Source organism: Alosa sapidissima, chromosome 15 (assembly GCF_018492685.1).
Source record: "Alosa sapidissima isolate fAloSap1 chromosome 15, fAloSap1.pri, whole genome shotgun sequence".
Taxonomy (NCBI): domain Eukaryota; kingdom Metazoa; phylum Chordata; class Actinopteri; order Clupeiformes; family Clupeidae; genus Alosa; species Alosa sapidissima.
In genome coordinates this window covers 3,090,561-3,112,764 of record NC_055971.1, presented here as the reverse complement: position 1 = coordinate 3,112,764, position 22,204 = coordinate 3,090,561, and the positions used below count along the sequence as shown (strand labels likewise).

The following is a 22,204-nucleotide window of genomic DNA, read 5'->3' as shown; positions in this document are numbered from 1 at the left end:
TGTAGACATTTTCTCATGTGCAAGCAGCGCACGCACCCTACCATCATATATGCTGATTTTTGAACTGTGTGTAGGCCTACAGTTAACAAGGGATGGTCCCTCCCCCTTTAGCCCCATGGATGCAGAGTCCTGGGCACATTCAAAATCAAAACATTTCACACCATCTCTCTATGGTTTCCTGATTCCAGTGCCGCAGTTGGCCATTTGGGTGCCCTAAGCAGAACTGCTTTGTGGTGTGGTGTGGCATCTCCACTGAATTTCAGCATATTTCCAGTACAGTTAAGCATATCATTTAGCTTTCTCATTCGTTTTGACATGTCAGAGGTGTAGCCTAGGTCTATCTGCAACTACATGTCACTTGACGGTGCGTTGAGGCAAGGATAACTGTCTAGACAACATTTTTACTTAATAAATTAAACAAAACTTAAAGAAAGAAATACCGTTGTCCTCTGTGGTAGATACAGCCATGTGACTGCAACGAGGCTACGTGACACCTGACGGTGCGTTGAGGCAATGATAATGGTCTCGTCAGCTAGTTTTACTTAATAAATTAAACAGGTGCGCTCAAGATGCATTCCCAATTAAATGGAGTAGCATAACGTTGAAATCTGCTGCATAGTGGAGATTGAGAGGACCCATATCATCATCGCATGTAACATGCTGTTGCTGCATTTTGACACTGCAAACGTTGGGAAGAATGAATAGAAGTTTGAAGTAAAGCTACTTATATTTATTGGCTGAACTTTGGTGCCCCCGACGACCCTTACTTGGTGCCCTACGCACAGTGCGTGATGCGCGTGGTGGTAGCGGTGGCACTGCCTGAAGGGCCCTGAAGCCCAAGCCTTTGCATGGATCATTGCCTCAATATCAACACATCAGGATGTAGGCTATGAGTCTGATTGAATTCAGTATTGGCCATCCCCAAAATGCACCAGAATACAGGAAATCACATCAAACAAATTAAAAACCCCCAAACACCCCCTCCCACATATGCAACAATTAGTGGGGGGCCCTTAATACATCTGGGCCCAGGGGCCCGAAAGTTCATAATCCGTCCATGGTCGCAAGGATGCATAATAGGCTTTTGAGGTAGTTTTCTTTCGTTTGGTGATGATCATGTACCAACTATAGGCCTATTGCCTTTTGACACAACTCCTTTTTTTGGCATATAATCTGAAGGCAGAGTACAGTAACTTCCAAATAAGGGTCAAAGGTCAAGTTTGAGCTCAACAATTTTTTTTATGTACACATTTCTTCATTAAAACACTTAATTGTTAGATTTCCAGTGTCCTACCTGTAATACATTTGGCTAGACAAAGAAACTTTTTTTTCAGTTCCACACTCTAGCAAGTTAACGCCTTTATAGAGCAGAATATTGCATGTAAAAAGTATAAAATGCATTGAGATAGGCCAAATGATCCATTTTGGTTGTGCTGTGGTGTTTTAGAGACATCTAAAGTTGTGTTAGGAATGCTGGGTAAAGTCATGCTACAATCTTTGCAAAAATCTTTCACAAAACTCTTAGCCTAGCCAAACCCACACTAGGGCTATTTCCCAAAGTCGAGCACACTTTGATAGAATGCTTCCTTGAGAGTCGTGTTCTACGAAGATGAGGTTAGAGGCCTCTACTTTGGAACAGACTAGCTAGTGTGAACGTGCGCTTCCGCTTTTAACTGCACGTTTCTGTTTCAGTAGGGACGCTGCTCCGATGCATGTCAACACAGAGGATTATGGGTATTTTTGTTCACCTGAGGATCAGATGAATCCTTGAAAATTCTCAGAACGAAGGACGCACATTTTGGCACATTCTTGAAATTGGAACAGTGCTCGGTCGAGTTTGATGACGTGGCAACCTTGAAAAGGCAGCCTTTGAGTACGCTTCCTCAACTTTGGGAAACAACCTAGATCTCCTTTCAGGGAGATGATAGTCTGGAACACGGTAGTTCACTAGTGTTTCCCCGGGTCGGCAGACTACCTGCCCAATCAGCAATGAGGGGATGATGCTATATAGATTAGAAACTGAAATGGCAAACAGTAAGAGCAACACCTGTAAACATCCAAAAATGCAGATATGTATTTACAGCAAAGGTAGGCCCACCCACATGCATCGTTTCCTGACTGCTGATGCTGTTTGTCAGTTTGTAAAGTTAAGGGGAAGTAGGAAGTAACATTAGGAATCTCTGATCAATGCGACTGAAATCCTAGGTCCAGCCTAGCCTAACCAAAGTTAAAGTTATCTTGTAAACTAATATCAATAATGAGTGACCAGACAACTTTGTGAATGAGTCTTGCTTGCCAGGCTACAAAACTCTGCCCTAAAATGACTATTCGCCTTATTCACCTGGCGGCCAGAATGAGGCTAAAGGGTACACTTGCCATTACACATAAGTCCAGCAGATGGTGGTGGTAATGCACTCCGTTTGCAAACTGCCAAGAAAAACTCACTGAAGAAGAACAGGCCAGTGAACCCTTCTTTTTCGGTAAGTTTTTTTTTTGCCAGTTTGCAAACGGAGTGCATTACCACCACCATCTGCTGGACTGAGGTGTAATGGCAAGTGTACCCTTTAGCCTCGTTCTGGCCGCCGGGTGAATAAGGCGAATTGTCCAGTCCTACATTAGCAACGGTTTTGTGAAGAACGTCTTTCAAACTTTGGACAAAGAGCACGCTGTGTCGTCATCACTAAAGTTTGATGGTGAGAAAACTCTCCTGTCCTGATCTCTGCAAATGATGAAACAGTGCGGAAGAAGTGTGGATCATAAGGATATTGGAAGAAGACAAGAGACTCTGACAGACAAAATTCAAGTGGTAATATTTTATAAGGAAACTTTATGTGTGCATGTGAAATTCACTTGAGACAGAAAGCAGGTTTTGTTTGTTTCTTAGCAAACAAACCAGTACAGCAGATCAGGTTTGATATTAAAGAGTACAAAAAAATGAAGAGTCACGATTTTTGTTTAAGTTCAATGCTTTCCAACCTGGCAGGAAAAAGAACAGGCTTTTAGTCAATGTCTTCTTTTCCTCCTCTTTTTCTCCCTTTCTCCCTCCAAACATTGCCACGACCTCTCCAACCCTTTCCCTCACTGATATCACAGGAAATCATTTTGAACATATCAGACCAATCAGATGACCGCTCAATTCTTTCCATTTCCCCCTCAGAACATGGTTTACATTGTATATATATATATATATATATATATATATATGATTGCATAGATCAGAATACAGTAATATCCTTTAAGACAATATGGAATGTTAAAACTCCGCCCCTTCTAGTCTCTCCTCCCCTCTCTCCGCCCCTGGCCTTTGCTGTGGGGATCAAGACTCCGAAGGATGGAGGGAGGCAGAAAGAGATAGAGACAGAGCAGGGCCTCAGACACTACCAGGCACATTACTTTTTAAGCTTTTCTTTCACTCTCCCCACCCTTTCAAGTGGTGGTGTGGTGACCGTCTCATTGTTATGTTTAAGGCAGGAGGGGGGTTGCTATTCAAATCCATCTTTCAGTGCCAGTATCATTTGCTTAGCTTGTTGATGCCGACAAACATGGACATTCACAAATTCATCACGGATGGTTGGGCGTCATGGATGAACTTGATGCTAACTTATGACAAAGGAGGAGGGAAAGGGTTAGGGGAGGGATACTGCAAACTGCAAACTGAAGTCAAAAGCCAGTAGAAGGCGTTTAGTATGGATTGACGCTTCAAGGCATTTTAGAGGTCCTAGGCATTTCCACGCATGTGTACCATTCAACAGTCATAAGAAAAAGGTTCTACAGGAGAGAAGAATTTAAACTTAGCCTTAACGCAAACCTATCTACAGTACTCTGCAAAAATGAAACTGCTGTCTTTATTTTACTATTTCATACTTTTTTTTTAATTTATGATCATCCAGAAGCCCTAAAAGCCTGCCAAGTGTTATCTGAATGTATTTTGCATACTGGGAAAAATAAGTATGTACAGCACTTAACCCGTTAACTCACATTTGCTGGAAGTGAGCATTTAAAAATAAAAATCAGGAGAAAAGACAAAAAAAATTAAAAGGTTGAGGTTAAATGTCCAAGTTCCACTTATCCAGCAAATTGGGTTGTGTGAGGGCACAGGACATTTTTGTTACTCCATAATTCTCTTCAATCCATAAATCATTCTGTTTATTACTGTCTAAACCTTGCACATCTCCAGATCTCTATCTGCCAAATTTGCTTAGGCCCCTCCCCTACCACCTCTTCCCTCCAAACACACAAACAAACGACAACAAAAAAAATATTAAAATATAGAGCTACCGCTGAACCCAGAAGCAGGTGATAAACTGCTCTGAACATGGCAAGCCTCGATAAGCACCCCCCTCCCCCCTGACCATTCTCTTCCCCTCTCTTCCCTCTCACCCTGCCCGATCCACAGCTGGTGTCTGCCCCTGGCGTGTGTGCTTTTAGAGGTCACTCTCTCCGTAGAGCGCGGTGGAGAAGGACATGTAGTCCAGGGCTCCAGGGGTGGCATCAGGGCCCGTATACGGAGCCATGCGGGCAATGCAATACTCGGCCTGGTCTGGAGGCAGCTCTCTCCTCAGCTCATCTGCCGTGATGAAGTTCTGTTGGGGTGGGTGGGTGGAGAGGGGGGGGTGTTAGTATAGATCTATAGATCATGGAATTGTGCACTAGCTTTGGATTACAACACTCAATGTATATGTGGTTTGACCACACAAAGATACAGTTACAAGTTGTCTCCAGAGTGCTGCTTCCACTTACATACTTATATATGACTATATGGTCATATAGATTCACTTCAATTCACTTATTACCATGACAAAGCATTTATTATCTTATGCAATGGTAACCATTAGAGCCTAATGAAACCTCAACAATTCTCATCATCATATTCTGATAATTTCATTAAAGAAAAATGGAGGTACTTTACGTGTATGTTTTGGTACTGCCCAGTGAGTGAGCACATCATCCTCTAAAACACACATGCACACAAACAAAGAGTGTGTTTACCTTGTCACCAGCCAGAATCTTGAAGGAGGCGATAACCTGGTCGGCCGTATCGGTGTCGGTTGTCTCTCTGGACATGAAATCGATAAAGGCCTGGAAGGTGACTGCTCCACTGTTGTTGGGATCCACAATGCCCATGATGCGTGCAAACTCAGCATCACCCTGCACATCAAGAAGTTTGACGCAAAGAAGAGCCATACAGGACGATTCAGGAAAATTCTTTGTTTTTAATAACAACCTTCTGTATTCTTAAATTGATGTGGATATTAGCACTTACATGAAAAAGTAATGTGTAAACAGCATTATAGTAAGACATGGCAGAGCAGGAGAGGGAGATCAGAGAGAGCGAGAGAAAGAGAGAGCAAGGAGGAGAGAAAGCAGCAGTACCAGGCTGTTGCCGGTGGCTATCAGCAGGGCGCGGAAATCGTCCGAGTCCATCATCCCTGTGCGCTTCTGTTAACGCAGGGAGTGAGGGATGCACAGGATGAAAGGATAGAGGTATGGAAAGAGGGCCAGCCAAAGGAATGGAAAGATAAAAAACGTAATGATAGAGAGAGTTGGTATTGGAGGAGGAGTAAAGCCAGGAAGGGTATGTTGAGATGAGTTATGGAAGCAGAAAGTGAGAAGGGGGGGAAAAACAGCAGAGTTAAAGAAAAGCACCACAACCAAGTGGCATACCCCAACAGACCAGCAGGTGGAGCAGTAGCAGGCCCCAGTGCAAGTGTGTGAGTGTGTGGACGTTGCAGGTGCAAGGGGGGGCAGCAGCACCCATCAGAAAGTGTAGCATGCGGCTAGTTGCCCCTGAGGAGCAGGAACTTGCTCCGACGCCATATGTTACCTGTTTGTCGTTCTCCACATCGTACCCCAGACTGATCAGGCAGGCCTTGAACTCCTCAGCCATCAGAGCACCACTGTGGTCCTGGAAATCATTCCAGCGACCAAGCAACCAACGAGTGACAGGGCAGGTGTCAAGTGATCAGGAAGGTGATGGACCAGTCATGAGATGGGGGAGGGCAGCAGTGTTCAGGGATGATGGATGAAGGTGGTCAGGTGATCACAGGACATCACAGCATGCACAGAGATGCAGTTCCCATGGTAGACAAAATGGAGACAAATAATGGGATGTTAAACACTGAACAAAGGCTTACTGCCTGGGAAGCATTCACACACTAGCTAAAACATGGACTCCTATGGTTAGAACATAGATTTGTTTTACTGCTAAGTACAAAGTACTTTTCTGTCTTAATGTGAAGACAATATGCATGCAGGCATATTTAGCATTCAAATGGGGTGTCCTTGTTCAGCTTGTCCTCTAAAGTCTCAGACTATGGTGCGGAGATGAAAGAATGTGCAGGGGATGCATTAGGTGAAGGATTGGCAGCTGGCATGCCTCTACATGCAAGTACTCTGGTCCACCTCCCTCCCCCCCTCACACAATTACATGTCATACATTAAGTCCTTCACTTCAGACCTTCACAATAACATGTGTAAATTTCAAAAGCATCAGTATGTGGGTTACGACTGAATCAAATCTTTATTCTTTATCAGCTGAGCTACATAAACAAACACTTGAAAAGCACATTAATATGGTCACACAATATGGAATTCCAGGTGAAGGTAACCTTGAGTAGCCACTTGCACACTCTCCATCCTCGACACACACACACACACACCCACATATACACACACACACACACACACACACACTGATGGCTCTTCTGACCTTATCAAAGTGGTTGAAGGAAGCACGGTACTCATGCAGCTGTTCCTGGCTGATACCCTTGGCGTCGCGTGTGAGTATCTGGTTCTCGATCTCATTGATGGTGCGTGCAATGGTAGTGAGCAGTTGCTCCCAGCCAACCCGCAGGTGCTGCATCAAAATTGTACTCAGTTACGATTTACAGAGGATTTCAGATGACCGGATAAAAAAAAAAGGGGGGAAGCAGAGCTGACAGCAACTTAGCCATGTACCTCCATGGTGTAGGAAGTGTATTTGTTGTCAAATATGAGGGCCTCCTGAATAAGCTGATGGTCTCCCTCCAGCTGGTCGATGTTGGGCTTGTACTCAATGATGCTCTGCTCATACTGCCTCAGGTGGGTCAGCTGATCCTCCAGTGTTCCATTCATCTCAATGGATATCCTACCAATCTCCTACAATACACAATCATATGTAAGCATCGGTCAAATAAATAAATAAATAAATAAATAAATAAATAAATATAAAACTTAATCTATATAAAACTCAATCTATATAAAACTCAATCTATATAAAACTCAATCTATATAAAACTCAAATCAGATTGAACACATTTGTTTTCCTTTACCTCCATCTTGTTCTGAATCCACGGTCCAACAATGTTTGCCTGGTTGGCAAACTGGCGCCGCAAGTGATCATTAGACTGCTGGCGTCCAAGCTCCTCCTGGAGAGCCTGGTCACGCTGGGGCACCAGTTGCTGCACCTGCACATGTCAAACACAAGAGGGCACCAGAGTCAGCAATAAATCAGTGGCAGTCTCGACTGTGCGTTTGTGTGTGAGGGGGTACTTGTTAGCATTTTTCGAATGTTCCGCTAAGCCCAAACACACTTACCTTGTCCCATTTGTTGTCAATGCTCTCGGGAGTGATGGAAGTGTAGGGATTGGCTCCAGCCAGCTTGATGCCGTTGTACTGGGCAATCTTTTGCACCTCAGCCTGGATGGCCTGAATGGCCTCCCGCTCCTTGTTGGCCTCAGGGAGAGTTGATTTAAACTGCTCATGAGCTGTAATCAACCCCTACAGATGAGGAAGGAATCATGGGACAGAGAGAAAGAGGGCTAAGTGGTGGGGGGCAAAGACGGTCAATCTTAAGTCACTTAACATATTGTGATTTTCCTCTACGCAGTTGCTGTGACTCAGAAAGCAAATCTATCTGATAATACTAGAGTGATTGTCCCATGGTTAACAGCCACTTGCCTACCTACTCTAGAGTCTAGCAGTTTACACATAGTTATCAGACACAGATTGCCGTCTTCTCCACACAAGGCTGAATACAACTCAAAGCACTGTGCATAGTCTCCTGAGGCTAGTAGGATTCTATGTAGGGCAGTGCACCAATCCAAGTGACCAGGGAAAAAAGGCTATTAAAACCGTCGCACCTGGATCTCCTCGATGTTGTGCACAATGAACATATCCTGCAGGTCCTCCATAGCTCCCTCCATCCAGTTGTTGAAAGGCGCTGCCCTCTTGGCATACTCAAGGTACAGTTCATCAATGGACTCCAACTGCTTCTCTGTCCGCTGTTTGTGGGAAAGCGGTTTTTCAACTTATTCAAGGCTGAACGTGTCATCACAACTCCGTTGTTTTTAAAGGGAGGAATACAATATATATATATATATATATATATATATATATATATATATATATATATATATATATATATATATATATATATATATATATATATATATATATATATATATATATATATATATATATATATATATTTATTTTACATACATACATTGAAATTCATTACATCTGGTCATGATGGCCTACATGTGAGAATCTGTCTCCCTGGATACATATCTGAGAGGCAGCATGGATGTTGAGGGAGAATCTGGGAAATGGTTTGTGTGAGCATGTGGAACTGAGGACACTGAGGAGTCTTACCTCCAGAGCTTCTCTGCGATTCTGGGTGAGGGAGCCCAGGATATCCCACTGCTCGCAGATCTTCTGACAACGTGCATTCACACTTGGGGAGTCATAGTAGTCCAGCTCACTGTGGACCAGGGGGAACAGTATTCAACACAACAGGGATTCACATCCTCACAACTCGTTTCCATCCCTGCCACCCCCCTCTGAATCCATCTTTGCCTCCCCACTCCTCATTCTCCCTCAGTCTTACTTGAGCTCCTGGGCGATGGCAGCAATCTGTTCCACCCGGTCCTGGTGTGCAGCCAGGTCGCTCTCAAAGGCCTCGTGTTTCTTGAGCAGAGCCTTCACCTCAGACAGGGAGGCCGTCTCAAAGTCCTTCTGGGTCAACATCGCCTCTTTACCTAAACACCCACAAATATGGCCCACAAAAGCAGTTGTTCAGATGTTTTGAAGGGGCTTGAAACCCCAGTTGGGCATGAGGCAAACACAGTGTTGACAGAGGATGATGGAAGACTTCCTCACCATCGGTCCAGGACTCGTGGATAGTAGCTTTCTGACGGAACTTCTCAGCCAAGTGGTCTAGCCTCTCCAAGCGGCGGATCTCATTGAGAAGCCACTCCTCGTAGCCCTTCTCAGCCCCCTCCAGCTTGTGCCAGGATCCATTAATGTCCTGCAGGAGAAGAACAGAAGCCGAGGCTCAGGATCCACTCTCACAAACAACCGTGACTGAGCTCGCCCAGACCAAAACAGGACTGCTGCTACCACAAAAGCCACATGCTACATTCTGAATATGACCACTGATATTACAGTGATTGTTATTGAACCCCACTGGTTTATCCATGCAGGTGAATGTCACTCAATTGAAAGTCACTGTGCTCAAACATGTGTTCCAGTGGTCCTGTCCGGTGTGCTGATAGGACTGTGTGCAGCTGAGGGACTTACAGACACCATGCGTCCCTCCGAGGGCATGAAGGCAGGCCGGTTGCTCAGGCGCAGCTTGGTCTGCAGCGTGTTGAAGTTGATCTCCAGCTGGCACTTCTCCTGCACCTTGGGCGGCTTGTGCACGCGGCGGTAGTCGCGGAAGTCCTCCAGCTTCTGCTGCATCTCAGCCATGGTCTTCTCCGGGGCACGGTTCTCCAGCCAGGGGATGGTCCTGCGGATCCACTCCAGCAGCTAGAAGAGGGGGACGGGGGGTGGTGTAAGGGAGATTAAAAAACAGCAGGAGAGAGGATGATATAATCCCCCTTGTTAATCTTTGGTTGACAACAGACTGTTTGGCATTCCATCGTTTCACATATCCATTTTCTTAATAAAGAAAAAGCATACAGATAAAACCCAGTTCCAAGTGAACCGAGTAATAAAACAAAACAAATCAAAAACAGCAAAGTCAGAAATGTACTCACATCACTGGCCAGTTTCTCATAGTCCTCCATTAGGTGTTCATTCTCCTGATTGACAGCCAAGACCTTACAGATCCTATTGGCTGCCGTTTCAGCCTATCACAAATGAGAATCAGTCAGTAAAGTGTAAGGGAAACAGTTTTTCACATAACCCATCCCTAAAGAATACATTTCCGAGATGCTACTTTATCCACATGAGGACTATGGCCAAAGATTATCCGTTTGCTCACCTGTCAAAATGAATCAGAATTTCCCTTTTAAGAATCCAATACTTGAGCAATTACATAATGATAAAATCCAGTAACAACAAAGCACACTAATGAAACAGCTGTGAGAATAATCCACAAGCCATTTTTTCTTCCTACGGTCTGACAGAAGAGCACTGGTCTCCACACAGGACATGAAGCAATGCTTCCACCATCTGTCATAAGGCCTAGTCCTGCCCTCACCCCCAGCTAGCACTAGTTAACACAAGTAAGTAGCAATCAAATGCAGACTGGCCACTGCCCACCCAAATCTCCCTTGGCTTGCCAGCTGTGGATGCCTTTAGCACTGCTGGGGAATCCTTTGGGCAGACTGACAGGCACTTACAAAACCAATAGGATTTATGACAGGCAGCTCAAGCAAAGATTTGCATGTGTGCTCTTAGAAGCCTGAGGCAGAGTTTCAGGAGTATCCACACAAACCAAGGGTCTAAATGGGGGCATGTAGTGAGCTAGCAACACACACTCAATCCCTCAGCATGACGCATCAAGGTGAGTCAGTAACCGGCAGACCATGCACACTCACGCGCTCATTGACAATTCATACCCTCACTTACGTGTGCACACTGTCCGTTATGTCAACACACGCACACGCACACGCACACACACACACACACACCAAACCGCAAGCGTGGGTTATAAAAACAATCCCAAATGTTTTGCATATCAGATAAGTGCATCATGCTGTCAACAACTACTGTTTGGTTAGTCCAACCCTGTGGATGCTGCCTTTATAAAAACGAGAAACACACTGTGCTTTCAGAAACATGCTTTACAACAAGGCTGTTAAAGCCATTTGTGCTGTACCGCTTTAATGCACTTCCTCCTGCTGTCTATGGATTATAACTACATTCTGAAACAGAAAGCATTTAAAACTACATTACTGAATAGTCTTAACAGTCCAACTCCTGACAATACATATTTTAACAAGCTGCATTTACAAACAACAATAATAATAGACAACAATAATATACATTCTGGCTTTCTGCTGTGCTTCCAATGGGCTTTCCCTCTGAATGTGTTTTTGACACAAAATAATAATTACTCCTTTTAGGTGATGGCTGTTGATCCAGACCGTTCATGTCAAAAAATCTGTGGCTTATCCTTCAGGTTTGTGAAGAAAGCTATATATTGAATGCCACATCACATTTAGGCTGACAAAGCAACATCAGGGAGCACAGCAGAGCAACCTACAGTTTATTGAGAAGAGGCATGTTGAAAGGAAAGGGGTGAAAGCATCAAGCCTGTGGCAGTGTCCTCCCTGGCCTCTGCAGCGCCCCCCACAGGATAGAGTGGGCTGCTGCCCAGCCACAGAGGCACAGGGGGAGAGAAGAGGGGTCCTCACCTTCTGGGCGCCAGAGAAGGCGTGATAGAAGCAGGAGACATAGGTCATGATGGCCTTCTCATCAGGCCGCAGTGTGCCCACGATGTCTACAGCACAGCCGGGCGGTGAGCAGAGCACAGGAGAGCAGAGCACCACAGAACACCAGAGATAGAGGGGGAGAGAGAGAGAGAGAGAGAAGTGGGGGAAAGAGAGAGAGAGAGAGAAAGAGAGAGAGAGGCAATGAAGCTAAGCTACCCAAAGCCAAAGTTGCCCCCCCACACACAGTTGGGTGGGGTAATGGGAGGGGGGGGGGTGGGGGGGTTGGCGCTGGGGTGGGGTAGGCAGGTGCAGTGGTGGTGGTGGTACAGTGTTGAATCCACAGCTGACACAGCCTATGCCACCCCCCCTCCCCTCCCAGGCCCTCTTACTGTACGCACGGGGTGGCATGGGCACAAGAGAAGGGTTGTGGAGTAGCTGCAAGGTTACCATGGTGACACACAGAAAGGGAGAAACTACCCTCAGAGCTTTGTCTTGGACCATGAAGAGCGGGTCGGGACACACATCCAGGTTTTTTCTCTCTCTCACACATACACACGCTGATTCCTCTGATTAATCTGTCCTGCAAACCGAATTCTATTGTGGAATTCTAAATATGCTCTTGTTCTAATAGAGGTTCTGGCAGCAGCTTTCAATAGCCTGTGTGTTTACTGTCTAGCTTGGTCACACTCCCTTCATCACTGTTCACATTAAGAGTCGCTCAGCGGGTGCCTCCAGAGCTCTTTTCGCATTACAATGGGTGTCTGAATGTGGAGTGAGGTGGAGAATAGGTACAGAATCTGGACACAGCTCCACATTCACATGTACTACAGATTCATTCACTATCTCAATCTCTCTATCTTTGTTAGTCCTTAACTAACAGCATAAGCAATGGCTCTGTTACTGCAAATACAAAAAGCTTCACAAAAACTACCATTAAAGAGAGGCCTGTTGATTGATCTTGTTCACCTGCCACTGACATGTCAACTTCCTGTATGAGTGTAGGCTATGGCTGAGGTGTGATGGGAAAGCAGTGGATGTACAAAACTGTGTCTGTTGATATGAGTGAATGGGTGCAGTTCAGTATTGTGTGTGTGCACTTGAAGAGTGTACTTTAGCAATCATTGTCTCAGTGTGCGCAGTGTGCAATGGTCTTTACATGTGTGTGCTATAAACACCAGCTGGTGTCCCGACCATTTTGAGTCCTAGCCCATCCCAATGCTGGAGGAGAAAGCCATGCTGCAAGAGGGGGATGAGCTGCTGATGTGGCAGAGGGCAAGGTTCAAGGTTCAGAGGTGAGGGGTTAAGGGTTAAGGGTTAGACTGGCCAGGGAAGGCTGGGTTGGGGGTACCTTCTGGGCTCCAGAGAAGGCATGGTAGAAACTGGACACATAGGTCATAATGGCTTTCTCATCAGGGCGGGCAGTGTTCACTATGTCTGGAGGGAGACGACAGTTACATACACACACAGACAGACAGGTGGATACACAGACAGGCAGACAGAGACGGGCCAGGGACACAGTCAGTGTGATCGAGGGAGAGTTAGATACCTGTAGGACTGAGGGATGCCAGACACATGGACACATGCACACATACAGTCAGACAGATTATCAGTCCGTCAGTCAGTCAGACAGACACAGACGGACACACACACACACACACTCACATGCTAATGCTACAGTACAGCTGTTATGACACTGAAGGAAACGGTGCTGTCTAACAGCTGCTGGGGATATACACTGTGTTACATTAGCAGTATAAAAGCTGCATTTATTCTTTTTAAAGGGTGAGGATCAATGATCAGCAAACACACACCCCAAATAATAACATCATACTCATAATACACCACACCAACACCACATGGGTGATGCCATAAACAGAAGGGACAGAGAATGGGGTGGAAAAGATGTACCTTCTGCATCCAACATCTTTGGGATGTCAAGGTATTTCTCGGCCACTTCAAAAGCATTATTCAGGTTGTGCACTGGATCATCCTGAGCAAGGAGAAGAGACAGCAGAGAACAGAACTCTGATAAAACAGACTTCCTACATCAAACAGAAATTAAGATCACAATATTAACAACAGACTTGGATAAAAGCTGTTAATTTCGTAGGCAAAGAGCAGATAGAGTAAACGATGGTAAGGGATTTACAAAAAACACAACCCATGCTCAAAAACAGAACACTACAAAAACAGAACACTACTCAGGGGACACTAAAAAAGGGGTGAGCCCCATCTCTGGTGTTTTGTTTGGTATTTGGTTCAAATATAATGTAAATTACTGCTAAGAAAAATAAACAAATGAGTCATTATTCAGCACCAATTAACCTACCTTTAACCAAAGTGAGAACATCTTTATTTACAAAGACATATTCAGTGTAGTTCCTGGTGTAATCAGATACTTAGATCTGCTCATGGTCTTTGATTGTACTGTTATATTACTTAATAAATTACTGAGGTCAAAGCAGCCTTCTCTTTACAACTCCTAGGGTCTTGGAAGAATGGGTCTCTTTTGTAAAAGCATCACTCTCACCTTTCTAAGTTTGTCATAGTCAATCAACTCAGGTCTGTGTCTATGGATGAGCGCGTTGAAGGCCAGCCCATCCTTCCAGCTGAGAGAGAGAAAGAGCAAAAAAGAGGTAGAGGATATGTGAGATGGAACCAAGTGAAAAAGGGGACAAAGAAAATGTGTGGGACATATTAGACCAGATTTCAACATCTAATGGGCATACTCTAATGCTATGTACCTGATATGGAAGTTCTGCACATTGACGTTCTTGTAGGGAGCAGTCTTCCTCTGGCACCACAGCAACAAGCCCTCTTTGGCAGAGGTTTCTGAGGGAGGGAGGGATAAGAAGGGTATGAAGATTGGAGGGATGGAGGCACATTGCCCTCTTACTCTCGCTTTGGGTTGCAAAAATAAAACTGACTTGTCTTGCGAGGACAACAAGATATGCATTCCACAATGTTTACCACCGAGATCAGAATTTACCGCAAGGCACACAACAAACGAGGCTTGGAGAATACTTGAATACTTGTAAATACTTAGGGGAATGCTTGTAGAGGTCACCATACCAACAGGAAGTTAGAAGGAATGTGCAACAGTACCATTGGGTAATGGAAGATGACAGTGAGTTTGTGTATAAAACTTCTATTCAGTTCTACCATGCGAGTAACAGGCTAGAAACATGGCATACTCCCATTTGTCAAAATACATTTGTTAGTATTCACATGTTTACACACACACACACACACACACACACACACAGAAGGTGAATTAAGGCTGCTGTATTTCCACTCCACTTCCCACTGACCCAGGCGTGCAGCTGTGTGTGTATAGGGTGGAGAAGCAGAGAGAAAGACGGGGGGGGGGGGGACATGAACCAAATGCAGGACACATTCTTGCCGTCTGGGTGGCCATGGGTCCCTTAAGTAAAAACAACCATTTCCTGCGAGTACATTCACAAGCTCTCAAGAGGTCCCACAGAACAGATCTCCACAGGACAGATGGGATGACTTATCAGGACAGAGAGACAGGAAGGCAGAACAAGGGGGAGAGAAGGATAGCTGTGCAGATGATGGCGGGACGTTCTTGCCTTCCACTGAGATATCCTGGATGGCGAAACGGAGGATGATTGTCCAGATCATTCCCAGGGTCATCTTCGCATTGCCATCCACAATTTCTGTAAACAACATAGCCCACATTAGAACTGGGTTTTGTGAAGGTACATTTGGAGCAAAGAATGGTCCATGTTTATGTAAGTGGGCATTTTCAGATGTTCCAGCTGAACAGGCAACAGGCAGCTATAGTTCATAGGGGCATATAAACAGTCAAATAGATTTCCACCTCTAATAACTTATCTAAATAATGCATGGTGTCAGCACAGAGATCACTGACCCCATGCATGACATGGACACCTTTGAAAACAAAAACTCCCCCTCTCATCAATTTCCATTTCCAATTTCCTTCCTCTACTTCATTGTTCTCTCTGAATTTCTCCATTTCTCCCATCCCACACTCAACGTTATTGTTTTGTCGTGTTCCAAAGCTTGACCTTTCAGATGATCAGACTGAGCTCTGAGTGGGTCTGGTCACTGCGCTGTCCGGCTGCAGTGAGTGGGGCTTGGCATCTTCAGTGGTAATGCCATTGGAATGAGGGGTGATGGAGCGTGCCAGTGAGGCACTTTGTCACTGTGATGGGGGAGCGAAAGGTCACAGCCACACGGTCAACACACTCAACAGCTCCCTGTCCTTGCTAACTGTAGTACTGAAGGCCCACTGAAGATCCCTGCACCCCACCACCACACTTACACATCAATTAGCATATATACTTTTTTGAGTATACCCGTGAGGGAAATTTGGTCTCTGCATTTAACCCAATCGGTGAATTAGTGAAACACACTCAGCACACTGTGAACACACAGTGAGGTGAAGCACACACTAATCCCGGCGCAGTGAGCTGCCTGCTTCAACGACGGCGCTCGGGGAGCAGTGAGGGGATGGGGTTAGGTGCCTTGCTCAAGGGCACTTCAGCCGCGGCCAACTGGTCAGGGCTCGAACCGGCAACCCTCCGGTTACAAGTCCAGAGTGCTAACCAGTGGGCCACGGCTGCCCATATTAGACACTCTTGCTCCCTCACTCCGTTTCAGACTCAATGACTTGACAGTAAGTTGTGAAATAAATAAGTGTTTTGTTGAACATGTTTACTTGTAAGACATTATGGCATTGACATGACTGGGACAAGCTGGACCCTTTGCATGTTTGTGTGTATGTCTGCATGTGTACAGGAAAGAATGAAAAATGTAGGCTAGGTGGCTGGAATGCCAGTTGAGTTGGTCAGTTAGTCTCCACCAAGTATAGAGGGGAACGTAAATTAGTGCTGACTAAACCCTTATATTGACCTGCACAAGGTTTTGCATTTGCACAGATGGGAAAAGAGTGTTATATAATATATGTGGCCAACACATCCAAATAGACCATACAGTTAGACAAATCTACATCAACAACACACATGCAGCTATTAGGACAAATGGTGCAAACACAACCGTGCATGACATATGACACACACTCAAGTGTAAGCTTGTAAACTTGTACACAGAGAGAAATATATACTGTGTGTGTGTGTGTGTGTGTGTGTGTGTGTGTGTGTGTGTGTGTGTGTGTGTGTGTTATATATGACTTGATACAGACCTTCTGCACCGATGGACACCAGCTTGACCCCCTTGCTGGCAATGAAGTCCAGTGCTTTGTTGACATTATTGATCTTGTGAACTCTCATCTTGCCTCTCTCTGGCTTGGGTAACCTCTCCCCTACAAAAGGAGACAAACCAATGAGCAAAGACAAATTCCCATGAAAGAACTGCATTTTCACCCAAGATCAGCAACACAAGAGCAGGTATGTGGAGAGGGAGAGAGAGGGAGAGGGAGAGAGAGAGAGAGGGAGAGAAACATTCAGACGTAAAGTTTAAATTGGCTATTCTAAAACTCTTCAATCTTATATTAAATATGTGCTACTTCCCTGATTCCTGGAATGAAGGACTTTATCACGCCCATAAGAGTGGTGACAAGCTGGACCCAAACAATTACAGGGGCATCTGTGTCAACAGCAACCTTGGTAAAGTGCTCTGCAGCATAATTAACACTAGAATAATTGATCACCTCACAGAACACAACGTCTTGCATAAAAATCAAATTGGATTCCTCCCAGACCATCGAACATCAGACCACATCTTCACCCTTAAACAACCTCATTGATAAACAGGTAAACGAAAATAAACATCACATGGATGTACTGGCAAAATTCTGCCAGACATGGGCCCTGAAAATAAACCCTCAAAAAACCAAGGTACTTATCTTCCAAAAAACGTTCCAAGCTACAGTGAAATGCAAACACTTTAAAAATAGGCAACATCAAAATTGATCGTACAAACAACTATACCTATTTAGGTATAACCCTAACTTCAACAGGACACTTTGGCTTGGCTGTGAAGGAACTAAAAGAAAAGGCAAAAAGAGCATTTTATGCCATCAAAGGATCAATTAAATTGGAACTACCAATTAGAATCTGGATTAAAATATTTAGAGCCAATAGCACTATATGGCTGTGAGGTATGGGGGTTGGGGTATGAGTTTTCAAGCTGGGATAAACATCCAACCGAAGCCCTGCATACAGAGTTCTGCAGACGTATCCTCCGGCTACAGAGATGGACACCGAACAACGCATGCAGGGCAGAATTAGGCCAATACCCCCTATTAATCAACATTCAAAAAAGAGCCCTTAACTTCTGGCAACACATTAAAATGAGCCACCCCGACTCACTCCACCATCTAGCTCTGAAAAGCCAAGAGCAAAACATAGGAAGGAGCCCACTTAGCCAACTTGTCCTGAGACTCAGTGACCTCACACCATCCCACGTCACTGAGGCCCAGGACAATGTTACAGTAGCAAGAACAATTAGACCCAACCAAATTACAAACAATGAAAAGGAAAACTACATTGCCTATTGGAAAGTCGTCACTAAAAAACAACTTAAATTACAATGTTATTTGGCCCTAAAACGGGAATACACAACAGCTACTTACCGGAGTACACTAAAAGACCCAAAACTCAGGAAAACCATGACAATGTACAGACTCGGTGAGCACAGTCTCTCCATAGAAAAAGGCAGACACAGTCAGACCTGGCTGCCCAGAGAGGAGAGGCTGTGCTCACACTGCAGCTTGGGGGCTGTGGAGACAGAACTGCACTTCTTGACAGAATGCCCGAAATATGAGGAAATTCGAACATTGTCATTCAGTAAACTAAATTCAATCCTCCCAGAGTTTCGAACTTTGACAAATGAGGGTAAATTGCCTTACATCCTCGGAGAGAACGAGGATGTGGCCATTGTGGCTGCAAAATTTGTAGCAGCCTGCCATAACCTGAGGGACAGCCAGTGAGGCCACAGCCATACACAATAATAGGATTATTATTAGAATTGTCTCTTAACTTTTATGTCTTACTTAATTTACAGTTCATGTAATGAGAGAGAGTTGAGAGAGAGAGTTGAGAGAGAGAGGTTGAGAGAGAGAGTTGAGAGAGAGAGGTTGAGAGAGAGATGAGAGAGAGAGGTTGAGAGAGAGAGAGGTTGAGAGAGAGAGAGAGAGAGAGGTTGAGAGAGAGAGGTTGAGAGAGAGAGTTGAGAGAGAGAGGTTGAGAGAGAGAGAGGTTGAGAGAGAGAGAGAGAGAGGTTGAGAGAGAGAGAGAGAGAGAGAGAGAGAGAGAGAGAGAGAGAGAGAGGTTGAGAGAGAGAGAGAGAGAGAGGTTGAGAGAGAGAGAGAGAGAGAGGTTGAGAGAGAGAGAGAGAGAGGTTGAGAGAGAGAGAGAGAGAGAGAGAGAGGTTGAGAGAGAGAGAGGTTGAGAGAGAGAGAGAGATGAGAGAGAGAGAGAGAGAGAGAGAGAGAGAGAGAGAGAGAGAGAGAGAGAGATTCCCCATTCCCCAACTTCACAGATATATCAACACTGCCCTAGAGAAATGTCAGGGGCCTTCTGTTTATGATTTGCATTCTGGGGCATATCTATGAAGGCCATAAAACAAGAGGGTAAGTGAGACAGGCATTCAGGATAAGATCAAGACAGCCTACAGAACAGCTTGGACAGAAATGGTGACATGCGTCACCATACAATGAGGCCATTAGAGACCGACTGCGTAAATGTGTGTTTGTGTGAAAGAATTGGGCCAGAATTTATGTTCATCTTCCAGATAGAATATTATGACTTGGTATTCACACCACTGTGTCTCGAAGAGCATGACTATAGAAAGGTTTAGATATAGACGTCTATATCCATGTCCAGGAGCACACTGACAGGACACTGGAGCTAGGGCACTAGCAGTGGCTGTGTAAGCCTGTGCATCATGTGTGCAGCCTGGTTAACACCTCCTCTCTGCTGGCCTTGAGCATTCAGTAGAATACACACAGACTGCCTGCCATCAAAGTCCTACTCAAGTCATTCTATACTGAACATTTACTAAGGACCAGGGAAAGTATTTTCAATATGAGCCACTGGCAGTCTGTGCTTCTCCATGCTTGTGTGAACATGTGTGTGTGTGTGTGTGTGTGTGTGTGTGTGTGTGTGTGTGTGTATGTGAAATGTTATTAATACGAATGCTGGTCTGTTACCTGAAATGACCTCTAATAGCAGCATGAGTTTGAGGCCATCCCTGAAGTCTTCCTCGATGTTGTCAATCTGTGTGCCAGCCTTGCGCAGATGGGAGTTACACCAGGCTGTGAATGTCTAGACAAGAAGACCAGAGGCAAAAGTTAGACAGATTCCAGAGAACCACGCCACTGCTCAACCCTCACATCATATGTAGAACACGTTCTCCAGTGCTCTTTGTGAATAAAAAGCAGGGCACCATTTTAACAATTCTAATAGTCATCACCCAACCCAACCCTACCCCACCACACATGACCCCCAGCTAGAGCACACAGGGGCAGTTTACATTGGGCTGTGATGTTGGGAAACATTATGAGAGAGGGTGGTGGCAGTAGGGCAGGCCGCTGACCCTCTCTCTCTCCCTCCCTCTGCTGGCCGCTCCACACAAAGAGCCTATTGAGAGCCCTGGATAATAAGTCCCTTCACCCCCACCCGCACCCCAGCCCAGGGATGCAAAGGGGACAGGAGAGCCCAGCCAGACTCCACCACGTCATCTGGGGGCTCCCCTTCCTCCCCTAACAAACAACAACCAGGCCCTACACAAACAATGTGGACACAATGCGGCCTGTCTTCACGCACGCACGCACGCCTTAAATATAATAACCAAATAAGGTTAAACAGGGTTAAGAAAGAGACAATTGTAAGATCTCTGACACCAGTGACGGGTAGTGAGGTGCTCACACATCCTAGCCAACAGAACACGCCTCATAAGACTCAAATCTCTGCGTCACCTTTTTGGTGGGTGTCTGAGCGTAGAGAAGTTCATCACACCACAGCTTTACATCATGTCACCCTCCCCCAAGAAACACCACTCTGACACAAGGAAGAGTGCTGATTGGTCCTTTGGCCTTTGCCCATTATACAGCTCATCAACGGTGGAGGTGAGCGTCAGAGCTGCCACTCCCTCTTCTGGAACGCTGGCATGACACAACCACATCATTAAGTCCAATTTCAGCCACACAGCCACACAAACACGGTTCTTTGAGAATAGGGCATTTACAAACAGACATTTCCTGAAGTGAGTGAGACAGACAGACAGGCAAAGGGCGTGGTGGCACCTGGAGAGAATGAACCAGGCTTGCACACAATGTCATTTCAAAACTGCTGCACATTCCATGCATGACTACACAGCTATGCTGATCACTGCCCTGCCCCCTCTATCACACACACACACACACACACACACACACACACACACACACACACACAATACAGAGAGAACCGCTCCCTTTAGTCCTGCAGTAGCAGACACACACATCAGCTTTACACACAGAGTAGCTCTCACCTTTTCACCCTCACTACAGGATCAGAAAACACAGCACACACATATGGAACATCTGGTGACTTTCAGAACTTTGCTCTTAAATTGGGAAATATTCCATTCCGTTTCTATGAAAGACTCCGCTAACATAAAACCAACATACATTTTAGAAGATGACTACACAAGGCAATGACAGAACAATGGAATTTAAAATCTTTTTTTTTCAAATATGGAAGGAATGTTTCCTTCTCTGTAAGGATCTTTATCTGTTGGGTATAGACATAAATCAGTCAAGTGATTATATCTATCGGTATACCCAAGGTATTTTCACCCATTCACTTATATTGACCGAAACTAATCTATGGTTTCAAAGTGACTACACCTTTTCCTTGACAGCTACTCAAGAAAAGTTGAAACAAAGACAAACAGCTTAGATTAGATTCATTTTCCCACAAGTATATTTTATAGATTTTATAGATGCAGAGAGATATATATATCTCTGCATTCATTGCAGGGCTATACAACATACACTGCCCATGTTGACATTAGGAGACGTGCACACACATGCATAAGTATCGCACAGCACTAAAAACAGAAGGCGTTGCGTCCTCAGGGAGCAGGCATGCAGTGGCAAGCCCAGCGGTAAGGTCTGTTTATGGGAGTACCCTTAAGACTAAACAGCACCACGTGATGTCTACTCACTAAAACCTGTGGGAGTGTTAGCAGGTAAATCCAGAGGAGAATCCATAGGATAACTTCTAACAACAGGATAACTTAGGAGACATAACATGGTTCAAGCGAGATCAACTGAGGGCAGGGGAGGAGAAGAGGTTCTGTCAAGTGATGCAGGAACCAGAGTGAGCCAGGTAAAGTCCTCCTGGGAGTCAGCAAACACAAAGACAGTGTCAGATAACAGCTATTATTAGCCATAGCTTGTGCATTAGTTCTTAGGTCAACTCCGCACACTCAACTACGAGGCAACTGGTGTGAACGATGGTCATTATGGCTGATGCACACGTCTACACACACGCAGTGGTTTCCTCTCCTGTTACAGTCACTCAGCAGAGCATCTTACTGGGGAACTCCATTTTTCAAAATGGCAT

General features: G+C 45.1%; 1 protein-coding gene across 4 annotated transcripts in view; it reads right to left on the bottom strand.

The window, feature by feature from the left end:
- Positions 1-2,793: 2,793 nt before the first annotated feature.
- actn4 (actinin, alpha 4) overlaps positions 2,794-22,204 on the bottom strand; it is a 35,717-nt gene continuing 16,306 nt past the window's right edge. The window contains exons 2-22 of one of the 4 annotated variants that reach the window (XM_042063227.1): positions 19,804-19,918; positions 16,834-16,953; positions 15,239-15,325; positions 14,390-14,477; positions 14,176-14,254; positions 13,554-13,635; positions 11,628-11,713; positions 10,023-10,115; positions 9,562-9,792; positions 9,142-9,289; positions 8,870-9,020; positions 8,635-8,743; positions 8,121-8,261; positions 7,576-7,758; positions 7,311-7,445; positions 6,958-7,137; positions 6,710-6,856; positions 5,825-5,905; positions 5,374-5,439; positions 4,990-5,148; positions 2,794-4,583 (exon numbers count right to left, since the gene is read on the bottom strand). In XM_042063227.1, the coding sequence (XP_041919161.1) occupies positions 4,425-4,583; positions 4,990-5,148; positions 5,374-5,439; positions 5,825-5,905; positions 6,710-6,856; positions 6,958-7,137; positions 7,311-7,445; positions 7,576-7,758; positions 8,121-8,261; positions 8,635-8,743; positions 8,870-9,020; positions 9,142-9,289; positions 9,562-9,792; positions 10,023-10,115; positions 11,628-11,713; positions 13,554-13,635; positions 14,176-14,254; positions 14,390-14,477; positions 15,239-15,325; positions 16,834-16,953; positions 19,804-19,918 (2,640 nt within the window). In that variant the 3' untranslated portion in view covers positions 2,794-4,424. Of the gene's footprint in view, positions 4,584-4,989; positions 5,149-5,373; positions 5,440-5,824; positions 5,906-6,709; positions 6,857-6,957; positions 7,138-7,310; positions 7,446-7,575; positions 7,759-8,120; positions 8,262-8,634; positions 8,744-8,869; positions 9,021-9,141; positions 9,290-9,561; positions 9,793-10,022; positions 10,116-11,627; positions 11,714-12,993; positions 13,080-13,553; positions 13,636-14,175; positions 14,255-14,389; positions 14,478-15,238; positions 15,326-16,833; positions 16,954-19,803; positions 19,919-22,204 lie in introns of all 4 variants that reach the window. The other 3 variants (XM_042063228.1, XM_042063226.1, XM_042063225.1) reach the window with 3 other exon arrangements.